At 38.1% G+C, this 12,708-nt stretch overlaps 1 protein-coding gene across 2 annotated transcripts in view; it reads left to right on the top strand.

Annotated features, from left to right (window-relative positions):
• Positions 1–11,899, top strand: part of exoc3l4 (exocyst complex component 3-like 4) — a 55,880-nt gene extending 43,981 nt beyond the window's left edge. For both annotated transcript variants that reach the window (XM_030770489.1, XM_030770488.1), the window contains exons 11-14: positions 1,222–1,344; positions 8,013–8,165; positions 10,213–10,334; positions 10,999–11,899. In XM_030770489.1, the coding sequence (XP_030626349.1) occupies positions 1,222–1,344; positions 8,013–8,165; positions 10,213–10,334; positions 10,999–11,209 (609 nt within the window). In that variant the 3' untranslated portion in view covers positions 11,210–11,899. The remainder of the gene's footprint in view (positions 1–1,221; positions 1,345–8,012; positions 8,166–10,212; positions 10,335–10,998) is intronic.
• Positions 11,900–12,708: the final 809 nt, after the last annotated feature.

Here is a 12,708-nt window from a genome sequence, read left to right as displayed (position 1 = left end):
TGTACAAATTATTTTATTAGTTATACAGTAAAATTAATCATATTATTATGGTCAAAAATTGTTAAAATAATAGTGCAACTATTTGAAGGAGAAGCACCTCTGATTTGTACACAGAAGATGAACCTTTCTTTTTCAGCATTGTTAGAGTATAATACAGAAGCTATGCCTTTCAGTGTAGACAGATATAAAGTTGTAGTTTGAATAAATATGTATAATTTAACCTAAATGTAGTCAAGTTTAGTTTATGATATCACATGGAGACTAATGTTTTAGTGATTTGGCATTTAGCGTAACTACAGATCATTGCACTTCTAATTTTCTAATTACTAATTGCATATAAGACTACTAATTACTCTTATACGGACCCTTCCATTGCTAGACCAATCAGAATGATATTTTTAGATTATGGGATAGAAATAGTTTGCATTTTATTTTTTATCATATTAAAAAGAATCTTCTCAGTTGAAGGTTTTATATGGGTCTACAGGCCCTCTCCTGGTCCATCTAGTCCTTTTTTTTGTTGTTGTTCTTCATCTTCTTGTAGTAGAAGTAATCTCCTAGCCCCAGAATCTATTAATTCAACCCAGTGTTCATGGTTACATTGCCACATTTCCAATGATTGCCCCGTATTTATTTAAATTATTTATGTGTTTGTTTGTTCGTTTGTTTGTTTGTTGTTGTTGTTGTTGTGGTTTGTTTGTGTATTTGTTTTTAGTGGATATCTCATTATTTCCATTTAAGTTGTTGGTTCTCTCCTTGTGTTTAGGTTGTGGTACTGTGTAGGGCTTTGGGTGAAAGAGGGTTGTTGTAATAATTACCAATCTTCTCCTGTGCTTAGACCAAGTGCTTGATAAACAAGCAGCCAGAAGAGTATGATACAAAACATACTCAGGGTATTGTTCTACAGAAGTTGTTATCCTGGGTTGTGAGAAATTCAAAAATGTCATAAATGTTTAAAAGTTCATGAAAGCAATCAAAAATAGCTTCTCCTGCTTAACGTAGGTAAATAAATTCCAGAACAACACAGAATAATTGTCATTTTGTCAGACTTTGTGTTAAAGTAAATAACTAATCACTTTTGTTTCAGCACCCATGGTCACTCCTGCTGTCAAAAGAAAAAGGCATTTTTATGATATATTTAAATTACCAGTTATACATTTAAAATGAGATTGGGTGTGCAGTGACTAAAGAGTGAAATTAATATCTTTGCCATCTTTTCAGCCCTTCCTTAGACGGATGATGACAAGGAAATGGCTCTCCAATGATGAGGACTTCATGCAGCTGGTGAAGGAAATAGTGACTCTCTCTAACCAGTGTGAACACCTCAGACCACCACATGTACAGGTACATAATGAGTCTGCACTAAGTCCTTGTCCCGTATTAGACATGCACTTACTCACATAAACGCAGGAGAATGAGGAGACACAAGTTGCATAGCTGCTTAACCCTGGGTTTTATAATTTTTCTGTTCCTAAGATTGTGTTCCTCTGGACTGGAATTTATGTTGACAGTCCTGTGATCTGTGGGAGGTATTCTTCCGGCTTAGGGGTCACAGCCCTGAGTGTTCCTATGACCAATGGGATTACCTTGGTTTTCAGCTTCCACATTCTCTCTAGTTCCTCCAACCAACATCCATGGCTGTGTGCCCTTGAGCAAGGCACTTAACCCTAATGCTCTCCGGGCGCAAGGAATGCTGCTCACTGCTCCTGCGTCTGGTGTGTGTGTTCACTACTGGTGTGTTTGATGGGTTAAATGCAGAGGACAAATTCACTGCTCACTGTTCACAGTGTGTGTGTGCAATCAAAGAGATTTACATTTACAATGCTTGGTATTTCACCAGCTTCTTACATTTATCTTTTTGATGTTAACATCACTTGGGATTGCCACATCTATTGCCACTATCACTATTTTCTAATCCTTAGCTATTATCACTGTGTCTGGTTGGTAGCCATAACGTGTATATCCGTCTAGATCTGGAAGTCCCACGGGACCTCAGCTCTGTTGTTTTCCGCCACTCTCTGTGGTGCCCCACATTTAAACTTGGGAGTGTCCAACCCATCTGCCTTGCAGATATTCCTGTAAATAATCCCCACCTCTCTTTTGTGCCTCTTGGCATATGCTTTTCCTGCCTGCATCTTGCAGCCCACTATTAGGGGCTGGATTGTCTCAGGGGCACAGTCTGTGCACAGTCTGGTGCATCCTCATTTTAAATGATCTTGTACAGGGCATTTGTTCTTCTGCTGCCATGATCAGTGCATCTGTGCCCTCCTTCGGTCCTGCCTTTCCAGTCATTGGTAAAATTTCTTAATCTCATCCAGATTTAACCTGCTAGAACACCTCTTCTAATTTCATGTTATCTGCATCCCTATTTGTTTGACCCATTCTCTCAGCAGTTCACATTGCTTGGATATACTCTTTCTAGGCCCCCCCTTCCTTCCTCCCAAGTGGTGTACAACTCTGCATGTTGGACTTTAGGTGGCATGCATTGTGAGGAGTTTTCTGGTCTTGATGTCGGCAACCTCCATTTCTTCCTTTTGCCATCTTATAGTGGTGATTTGGTATCTGATGACTGGCCAAGCATATGTTGATGGCTTTGATCTTGTTCTTCCCATTTAGCTGGCTCCTCAGGATGAGTCTCACTCTGTGGGGGTGCTCAGATGTTGTTATCTTTGTAGTTTCTGCCTCGTGGTTATCATGTAATTGAAGGATCCTAAGGTATTTGCAGTTGTCCTATATGTCTTTTATGTGGCCTTGCAGTAGTTCAACTCCCTCTGTATTGATTATTTTTCTTCTTTTTATTATCATCCAACCACACTTCTCCTTTTGAATAATAATAATAATACTTTATTTGTATAGCACTTTTCATACAAAGAATGTAGCTCAAAGTGCTTTTACATATCAGCAGAAAGAAAATAACAATAATAATGATAATAATAAAAAGTAATAAAATAAATAAAATGGTAGTAAATAGACCACACAATAAAAAAGCAAGGATAAACCACATAATTCAAGGGACATAAAACAGGAGAGATTGTCAAAATTAATAAATAAAACAGTTTAGAGTAAAATAATTAAAAGAATAGATTAAATGAAATAAAAAAAGAATTTGAAAAATGAGGAATGGATAAAATGAATAAAAACCATTAAAACAATAAAAGAGAAAAACAAATGAGAAAATTGCTTATAGTACGCTGGACTAAAAAGGTATGTTTTTAGTTGCCGTTTAAAACTGTCCACTGAGCCTGCCTCTCTAATACTTCTTGGTAGGGTGTTCCACAGTTTAGGTGCATAGTGGATAAAAGCAGCTTCCCCAATTTTATTTTTGGGGACTTTTGGAATGTTTAAAAGACCTGCCATAGAGGACCTAAGGGCTCGTGAAGGAACATAAAGCGATATCGGTAATGTAAGAGGGTGCTAAACCATTAAGAGCTTTGTATACAAGTAGAAAGACTTTAAAATCAATTCTAAAAGATACAGGGAGCCAATGCAGTGCAGCTAAAACAGGAGTAATATGCTCTCTCTTTTTTGTTTTTGTTAAAAGTCTAGCAGCAGAGTTCTGAATTAGCTGTAGATTCTCAATTGACTTCTTTGGAAGACCAACAAAAAGAGCATTACAGTAGTCCAGTCTACTTGAAATAAAAAAAATTCGAGCTTCTCAGCATCCTGTTGAGTTAGAAATGGGCATACTCTGGCAATATTTCTCAGGTGGAAGAAGTCTGCTTTGGTTACCTTGCTTATGTGGGGTTTAAAACTTAAATCTGAGTCTAAAATTACACCCAGGCTTGTGACTTCCAGTTTGTTTTGATGACCTGAGTGTGTTAGTCTGGTAGAAAGTGCGTCTCTTCTGGGTTTGGGGCCAACTAATAGTATTTCAGTCTTGTCTTCATTTAACTTTAAAAAATTATTACTCCTCCATTGAGTGATTGCTGACAGGCAGGTGGTCAAGGAGTATAATGCATCTATGTCATTTGGCTCAACGGAAATGTATAGTTGTGTATCATCAGCATAGCTATGGAAGTTAACATTGTGTTCTCTGATGATCTTACTTAGTGGTAACATATATAATGAAAAAAGAAGGGGACCAAGACAGCTTCCTTGTGCAACACCAGAAGATATGTTATGTTTCTTTGATACACGATCTCCAAGACTAACATAAAATTGTATCCCTGTAATGTATGTTCGGAACCAGTTAAGAGCACATTCAGAGAGACCAACCCAGTTTTCTAGATGATTAAAATGCTGTGGTCAATCATGTCAAATGCAGCACTCAAATCTAAGAGAATATGCACTGAGACCTTGTTTGCAGCAACACCGATTCTAAGATTATTGACTATTTTTGTTAGAGCAGTCTCTGTAATGTGATTGGATCTAAAACCTGACTGGAACTTCTCTAAAATATTGTTGTTATTTAAAAAGTGGTTTAGCTGATTAAAAACTACTTTTTCAAGTATTTTGCTCGTGAAGGGTAAGTTGGAAATAGGCCTGTAATTATTTAGTACACTGTAGTCTAGGTTCTGTTTCTTCAATAACAGTTTCACAACAGCAGTTTTAAATGCATTGGGGAATATACAGGTCTCAAGAGATGTGTTAATTACTTTTAGAACAGTTGCGGAGACACTATTAAAGACATTTTTTAAGAATTTAGTGGGGACAGGGTCAAGACAGCAAGTTGACGGTTTACTCTGTCTTACAATCTTACAGAGTTCTGCTTCAGTGATGCTACTAAAGTTCCTCATACTTGCCGGCTTATTACAGGGTAGATCATAAGGGTTACTGGAGTTCCTGACAATACCAGCTCTTATAGTTTTTATTTTGTTAAAGAATTGTGCAAATTCTTCACATTTTGATGAAGAGGCTAAGCTAAGAATGTCGGAAGCTGGAGCGGGATTTACCAATTTATTGATAGTTTTGAACAGTACCTTAGAGTTGCCGTGATTCTCTGCAATGATCTTTGAAAAGTGGGTTTTTCTCTCAGTACGGATGGCATTGTTATATGTGGAAATGTGGTCCTTCAGAATGCTATGATAGATCTCTAATTTCGATTTTCTCCATGCCCTTTCTGCTGTTCTACACAGTCTTTTAAGCTCACGGACAGTGTTATTTATCTATGGCGATATTTTGTTACGTGATCTCTTTTTCATTTTAACTGGTACAATGCTGTCCAATGCGTTTCTTAAGTTGCTACTCACTGCATCAACCATTTCATTTAACGAACAGTGTGCATTACATAGATCAAAAGAGCTTGCAAATTCAGAAAAAATTCATTCTGCGGTGGTATCTAAGCACCGTTTTAGAATTATGAATTCTTTTTTGTTATGAGACATATTTAACAGAACGTCAAAACGTCAAAGAGTACACAGTAATGATCAGAGAGAGCAACGTCAGACACTAAAACATTACTGATGCTTATTCCATGTGATATTACCAAGTCAAGAATATTACCCTGTCAATGTGCACCTTCGGTAACATGTTGTGTTCGTCCTAGGCTATCTAAGAGACTCACAAATTCCACAGCCTTTGAGCCAGAACTATTATTAATGTGAATATTCATATCTCCAGTGAGGATTAGTTGGTCATAACTAGTAAGAGCGATGGACATAAGCTCAAAGAATTCAGGAAGAAATACTGAGGAATGCTTAGGTGGTCTGTATAATGTTAAAATAATCATATCTGATTCAGGTTTGAGAACAACGGCCAGATATTCAAAAGATGAAAATTTGACTGAAAGAACTTATATTTAGGAGGACAAGTTTCAACAAGAGTTGCAGCGCCATCATTCTTTTGCCAGGTTTCCACAAGAAACATAAAATGCAGATTCCTCTCAGAGATAAAATCATTGATTAAAAAACTCAAGTCCAGATATTCAAGTCCAGCTTCATATGGATCAAGGGTTTTACTACAACATTAGTTAGGTTACCGTGATTGGAACCAGCATTAAGCCTAGGCCTACGTTTTCTATGCACAGTAGTAATAGATGGAATGAGAGATGAAGGCAAGGCATCTGTGCAGAGAGGTATAGGTATGGCAGAGTTAATAGGGAATATGTGCTTTGAGACAGTAGAAACAGTGTTCGCCCGAGCCAAGAGCAAGGTACTAAATGCTGTATTAGAACTGGTAGCATTGAAATTATGTGTTACATGTGATATGAGTTCACAGCTGATTGGCATCGGACTCACCATGTGTCAATTGTTCACAGCCTTGTGTGATTGAAGCGCGAGTTCGATATTATTGGCTAATAATCTTGTTCCGGCACGATTTAAATGCCATCCATCCCGTGCAAACAAGTCACGTCTTTTCCAGAAGCTTACGAAATTATCCGCAAATGGTATATTTAGTGCACTACAGTAGCCCTTTAGCCAGACGTGTAGCTGGCGAATGCGGCTGAAGTTCATGTCTCCAACAGTCTGACGGAACAGGACCAGAGATGATGCATTGTTTCCCGGAGTCAAGTAGTGTGTTTATAAGAGTTTTGAAATCTGCCTCCAGTTTTTCAGTCTGCTGGAGTTTGATGTCATTAGATCCAATATAGGTGATGACTGTAGATGCGGTCGGGTGATCCTTAACTATGGATGGGATGGATGAATTGATGTGTGAGACAAGTGCTCCTGGATAGCAGAGGGTCTCGGCCGTTGGGAGGTTGAGGTGCCGCACCATGGAGGAGCCGATAACGAGAGTGGAGGGAGGGCCTGTGGTGGAGGTGCGGCGAGGCCTCTCTCGGGCAGTGGAAAAGGTGCGGCGGGGATTCTCTCGGCCAATCTGCCTCGGTGGTGCGAACTTCGCCACTGAACGAGGTGGTGAGTGGCATCGAGGAGAAGGTCTGTTCCTATCCCGACTCTCGAGTCGAGAGGTACCCAGAGAAGGAACAGCCATATTGGTGGTTGTCGGTCTGGGATTGCCATCTGGTCCAGTCACCGCGGCAGAGTTATCTTGCTCATTGAGTGCCGAAAAAACCCATTTTCTAGCCTCAGTTCCACTTGTGGCGTGTGGCAGCTGAAGCGTCTTCCCTTTCACCTGCGAAATTGGACATTGGACCATGATGTTGTGGCGATCGGTGTTGAGCATGCCATTGTTTTTGGTTTGGCTCCAAGTCCGGTCCACGGGTTTTCTTCGGGATCTTTCGTCGGCATCAAATGACATTGTTCGCCGGTTTCAGCTGTAGTGGGAGTCCAGTGGGTGGATGTTTCCAAGCGTGAGGCTTCAGTGTTTAGGGGTGCTACATGGAGCGAGTCTGAAAATCTAAGTTTAATGTCATCCAAGTATAGGAGGTGGCTGATGGTAGCTCTGCTCTTGAACATGTATCCATAACTATTTTTAGAGATGATCTGGTGAAGAGGGCTCAGGCCTGTGCAGAACAGCAGTGGGGGTAGTGCATCTCCTTTGTATATATTGCACTTGATGGTCAGCTGGGCAATTGTCTTTGAGTTAGAAGAAGGCTATCATCCACACTCACAGAGAAACAGCTGTTCATCCAGCACTAAAACATCATCAAAAGAGAACTTCTATCACATAACAGTATTCTGAAAGTTGGACATTTTCTGATCGTTAAAGGTAAATATGCTTTTGCCTTTTTTTAAAGTTGAAATGTCCAGCAAATAGTATTTATTTTCTTGTTAGTATAGCTTCCTCAAATTTATATAAAAAAAGAGTACAAACTCATAATTGCTGTGTACTGCTGAGAGTCTTTTGATATCTTCCTTCAGTGCTAAAGAAAGTGAGGGTTGTACTTAGATGTATAGGCACATGATGGTTAGATCTTGAGAGACTGGGCTGATAAGCAACAGGCTCAGGTGACCATCAGTGTAGATGGGCACACACAATCTCCCTGTTTTAAAAAAAAGTGACTTAATTTATGTTTTATCACTTCTTTTAATGTTTGTTGCATATTCAAAGCAAAAAGCAAACACCATCTAAAGTCAGTGAATGTAGTGGCATTCCACAGCTCTGGGAAAGAAGACAACTACCCTTTCATTTACTTTGGGAACAATATTCTTTCTTTTCTTATGTTTCTCTAGACATTTGTAAATGATGTGCATTTCCATGTGGTGAAGGAGTACATTTCTCAGCTAATGAAGAATATCTACTCATGCAAAAACAGAAAGAATGAGAGAGCTGCCAACAAACTGAGTAAACAGTGGGACCAGCTAAAGGAACTCTTCAAAGAAATGGTAAATACCGATATTTAGTTAACTGGTACATTGTTAACTGGTACATTGTTGAGTCTTAGACTGCTTTGGTTGCATCTTATGTGTTTGGACAAACTGTGGCTACAGCCTGTTCTTTATGATCATTTTCTATCTGCCTTGAATACTGATTTATGCCCTAGTGTTATCTGAGTTTAGATTGACCAGATCGTGTGATATTTATGTTTGTTTCTATCAGGGGCGCTGGCAGGATTATATTTCATACTACACACAAGAACCACCCGCCCAGTTGTAGGTTACCTTTAATAATGTTTAGGTTCCACATGCACTTACGACTATTCAGCGAGCGCGTGAGTGAGCGAGAGAGAGAGAGATTGATTCAGGTTTTTCTGCACGTTACCAATACAACACCACAACAAAATTCTGACTACACTGCCGCATGCATTTCAAAGACCAGCCAACAGGCCTAAAAATCAACAGCAGCCAGCAAAATAATAGGCTACCATATACTTTAATATTATATACTATATTGAATATAGCCCAAGAAATGTGTAGTAAAAGTTGGCAAAGCAAACAGACTCCCTTATTTAACAGAATCATCATAAGAACAGTAAGGTGTAAACATAGTGACAACAATATGCAACTGCAAGACCAGACCAAGCTGCTACAATAAAGAATCAAAAAGCCAGATGAGACAATGAAAGGAAATAGTATTCCTACCTATTTGAAGTTCATTCTGCGTCTCCCCGATGCATCAAATTCTTATTCTAACACAAGCTAAATATGGCTAAATCCAACATTGCCAATATGAGGATTAAGCGACACATGTGTCCCATATTTGGTGAGGATCCTACAAACATTCATGCGTTACAGCTGTTTTAGTCAAAAAGACCACTCCCAAATAAGTTTTTGGGTGCGTATCAAATATTCTGAAATGTTCTGTTCTGAAAGTTTAAATATTCTGTTCTGACAGTAAATTCAACTTACTGCTAGTTATCGAGGTTAGACTCCAGAGATTCTTTAAGGGCTAACTGATGATGATTTTATAAAGTATAGGACTAGTTTCAGAATGCAGGCTTTGCAGTAAACTTGTAAAAAAACTTGTACATTTTAAGTCACTTAAGAAACCAACTACGCAGTAGTTCAGAGCCCACCATTAATTTGATATTAATTTAAAAGCATACTTCACATTTTCTGAAAAATATTTTTGTTCCTATTGTTGCTTATTAGAGTAGTCTTATTTCTATTGAGCAAGATTAGTAATCCGATTAACATGTCAACAACATTCTTAAGGCATTTCAAAGGGACATTGATGTAGACAATGATTATGGATGATGATCATTATCCAGGAGAATTGTCCTGTGTTGCTGCAGTTGTTGAAACTCAGTGCAAGATACACACTGTATTACCATGTAAAACACACTGCCATCTCTTGAGAATGGAGGAATATGAAGTTGTCTGACCGAAATTGTGTTTGCTAAATCAGTCTGGGCTTTTTTGACACAGTTGTGTCTGTGTATTGTATTGTAAAGTTTAATTTTATGATTACTGTGCAGAAAATAAGGTTACTATGATGATTTTCCACATTGGAGCTCTGCATTTTGGCAATAAATTCAATTCATTTTTTTTGTTTGTATGTTTTGTGAATTAGAAAATTAATAGGAAATCATTTAAGAGTGAGTTTAACTGACTGTATCTCCAAAATGTTGCAGTAATATTGCAATATAATACAAAGCTTTACAGTCCACATTGTTTTTTTTTGCATCTTTCCATACTGATACTTTATTGAGGAGCAGTTGAGTTGTCCAGAATGCCGCAGTCAAATCTGTTAAACCAAATAAAAATGCCCTCTTTTAATGTTGGAGTGATGGATTCCAGCTAGGAGATACATTATCTACATTATCTGGATCTCCATGTAGTCTGCACCATGTCTCATCATTGATAGCAAGGTTTTTGTAAGTTTTCAATAGCTGACCAAACACACAGAACACATCTTATTGGATTTACACATGAAGCATGCTCACACAGTTTTATAATAATCTAATAATGTCGCGTCTCTCTCTTACTACAGAATTCTACCTCAGACTGGCTCCATCCAGTTGGGGACTACCTGAGCAAAATCATTGGACAAAAGAACAAGAGTGACATTAAGAATAACTTGCAGCCATTGATTGATGACTATCCTGACTTCAGGTATAGTTCTGTGCACAAAGCATTACCACAACAGGTGGCTGACAGATATATTACCTATACCTGAGAGTCAGAACATCACATCTACTGAAACAGCCTCTTTCTTTTTATTTTCTCTTTATTTCTTCATTACATGCTTTGTTGTAGTTACAAGCTGATCCTACATGAAGTCTACCCCAACTGTTCTGATTTCTGCCAGTGAAGTAACTGATATATTCAGTTTTTAAGTGAAAATTCTATAAGCTTAAATTATAGTCAGATGTTGGTGTAGTGTCCAGCTGCATAGTAAATATACAGACCACCACCAAGTGTGGAATTGGAGGAGTGTACTCCTCCAATTCCACACTTCAAGATCCCAATAAAATCAGTGACAAGTTGAAATATTTCTGAAATCAAGACAGGAACGTGACGTGGTCATTTCTATAATAAGAAATACACAAGCTCCTCCAAATATGTCTACGCATGCAATAGCAATAAATTTTATTGTTCTTCCATCTATGGCATATACAATGAGAAAATCTTCTATGCTGTACTAGACACTGATCACAAAAATTTTGATGGTGCCATATGTATATGAGAGAGAGAGAGAGAGAGAGAGAGAGAGATGTGCACATTTATCAGCAATGCTTCTTACAGAGTGAATTTAGTTTTGCTCTTTCATTTCTAGTAAAAGGCATCTGTCAGCTGTGCTGTATTTCCGAGGAATGATCCGAGACAGGGAGAGACAGCTCATCCTGCGCCGGTTCTCAGAACTGAGACGGAATGCTGGGAACACTGGGAGTCGGCAACGAGCCCTCTTCAGCGAGATCCAGGCTACAGTGAATACTGACTGCCTTGCAAATGTTCCCATCCCATGCCTCCCCCTCACGGGCAACTAATGCAAAACTGTACTTAGTATCAAGTGTAAATTGTCCAGCATTTAAACTTTGGGAAGGGTGCACTAACTCATGACTATTACACTAAATAAATTCCCTTTTGTTGCCAAAAGTCCTTTATTTTCACTAATCCTCATACAGACCAAGACAATTGTGAGTATGTCAACAGAGATGCTGGCATCTATCCAATCTTTATCAAGAGCAGTGCTCTTCAAGGGGACAAAGCAGAGAGAGCGATTGAATTTTAGAAGGATGCCTATATCAGTCTAAAAGCACAGCTATATGTGTAATTTTTTTTGCTCTCTCTCTCTCGCTCAAATACTCTTCTCCGTCCCCAACCACACACCCTCAACCCCTCTGATTGCATCACTTACAAACAACAAAAACAAAAAGATTCTCTGCAGTATGAATAAAAGTAACATAGCCACAACAACCAAGACGAAAGGGATAAGGTGAGACTCTGCAATACTTTCAGGTAATGTACAATTACTATAATTACAGAAATGTCTACAGTGCTGTTGAGTAAAGACTTATATTTCAATTATATTTACACATAGATTAATAGAGTGAATGCTCCTCATTCAAGAGGCCCTAAACATTTACATCCAACCACACTGACGTCTTCTGGAGTGGTTTTATTTCCTTTGTCTCTGCTCTATCTTCCATTAAAGACCTGTTTAGACTAAACAGAGTTTCTAAATGTTTTTATAAAACAGAATTAGGACTAACATGATCTTTGAAACTCTGAAAATGGGGGAAATGTTCCTCCTTGGGACATCGATGTTTTATTCATTTTTTGTTGTGCTGCCTATTAGTGTAGTTTGTTGGTCTTCAAAAAGTAGTAATTTGTCTGAATATAGTTCCTCCAGCAGAATTCTCACTCTTGAGTTTTGGCACACATGGCAACAGTTTACCAAAACATCTTTAGAATTACAGTTATTTATTTGGAATAAACTGTTTCCTGGTTCTACTATTGTTCCAGATAAAGACACCAAATATTTTCTGATGTTTGTCAACTAATAATTTTGTTACTGCTACAGTTACAGCTTGAAATAGATAATTCACTTAAAAGTAAGACATTGTCCTGTTGTGAAACAATTAATTTAATGTGCTCTTTCTACCCTGACAACTCCATGTAGCTAACTATAACTTTGTCCAGCTATGATGTAAGATTTCTCTCATGTTTTTAGTCTTACAGTATAGAAAGCCATAAGCTTCCCTTTAAACCAGTTGGATGGAACTATATGTCTATAGCTATGTCTATAGCTATATCTGTAGTTATGCCAATATAATATGCTTGACAAAGTTTTTAGCAATTTATATGACTGTAATAAGAAATCATCATATAATGAAACTGTATGATATAATCCTTAATGTGAACCCCAAAAATACCCTTAAACAAATGTACCACACATACAAGGGTTTCTGTAGCATTTGTGCACTACATGGAAACAAAGTGTACCTTTGCCTTCTTTCACCCCTTAAAATTCAATAAACCTGAA

This window comes from Chanos chanos, chromosome 4, assembly GCF_902362185.1.
Source record: "Chanos chanos chromosome 4, fChaCha1.1, whole genome shotgun sequence".
Classification (NCBI taxonomy): Eukaryota; Metazoa; Chordata; class Actinopteri; order Gonorynchiformes; family Chanidae; genus Chanos; species Chanos chanos.
Note: the sequence above shows the minus strand (reverse complement) of the source record. Positions and strands in the feature narration are given on the sequence as shown.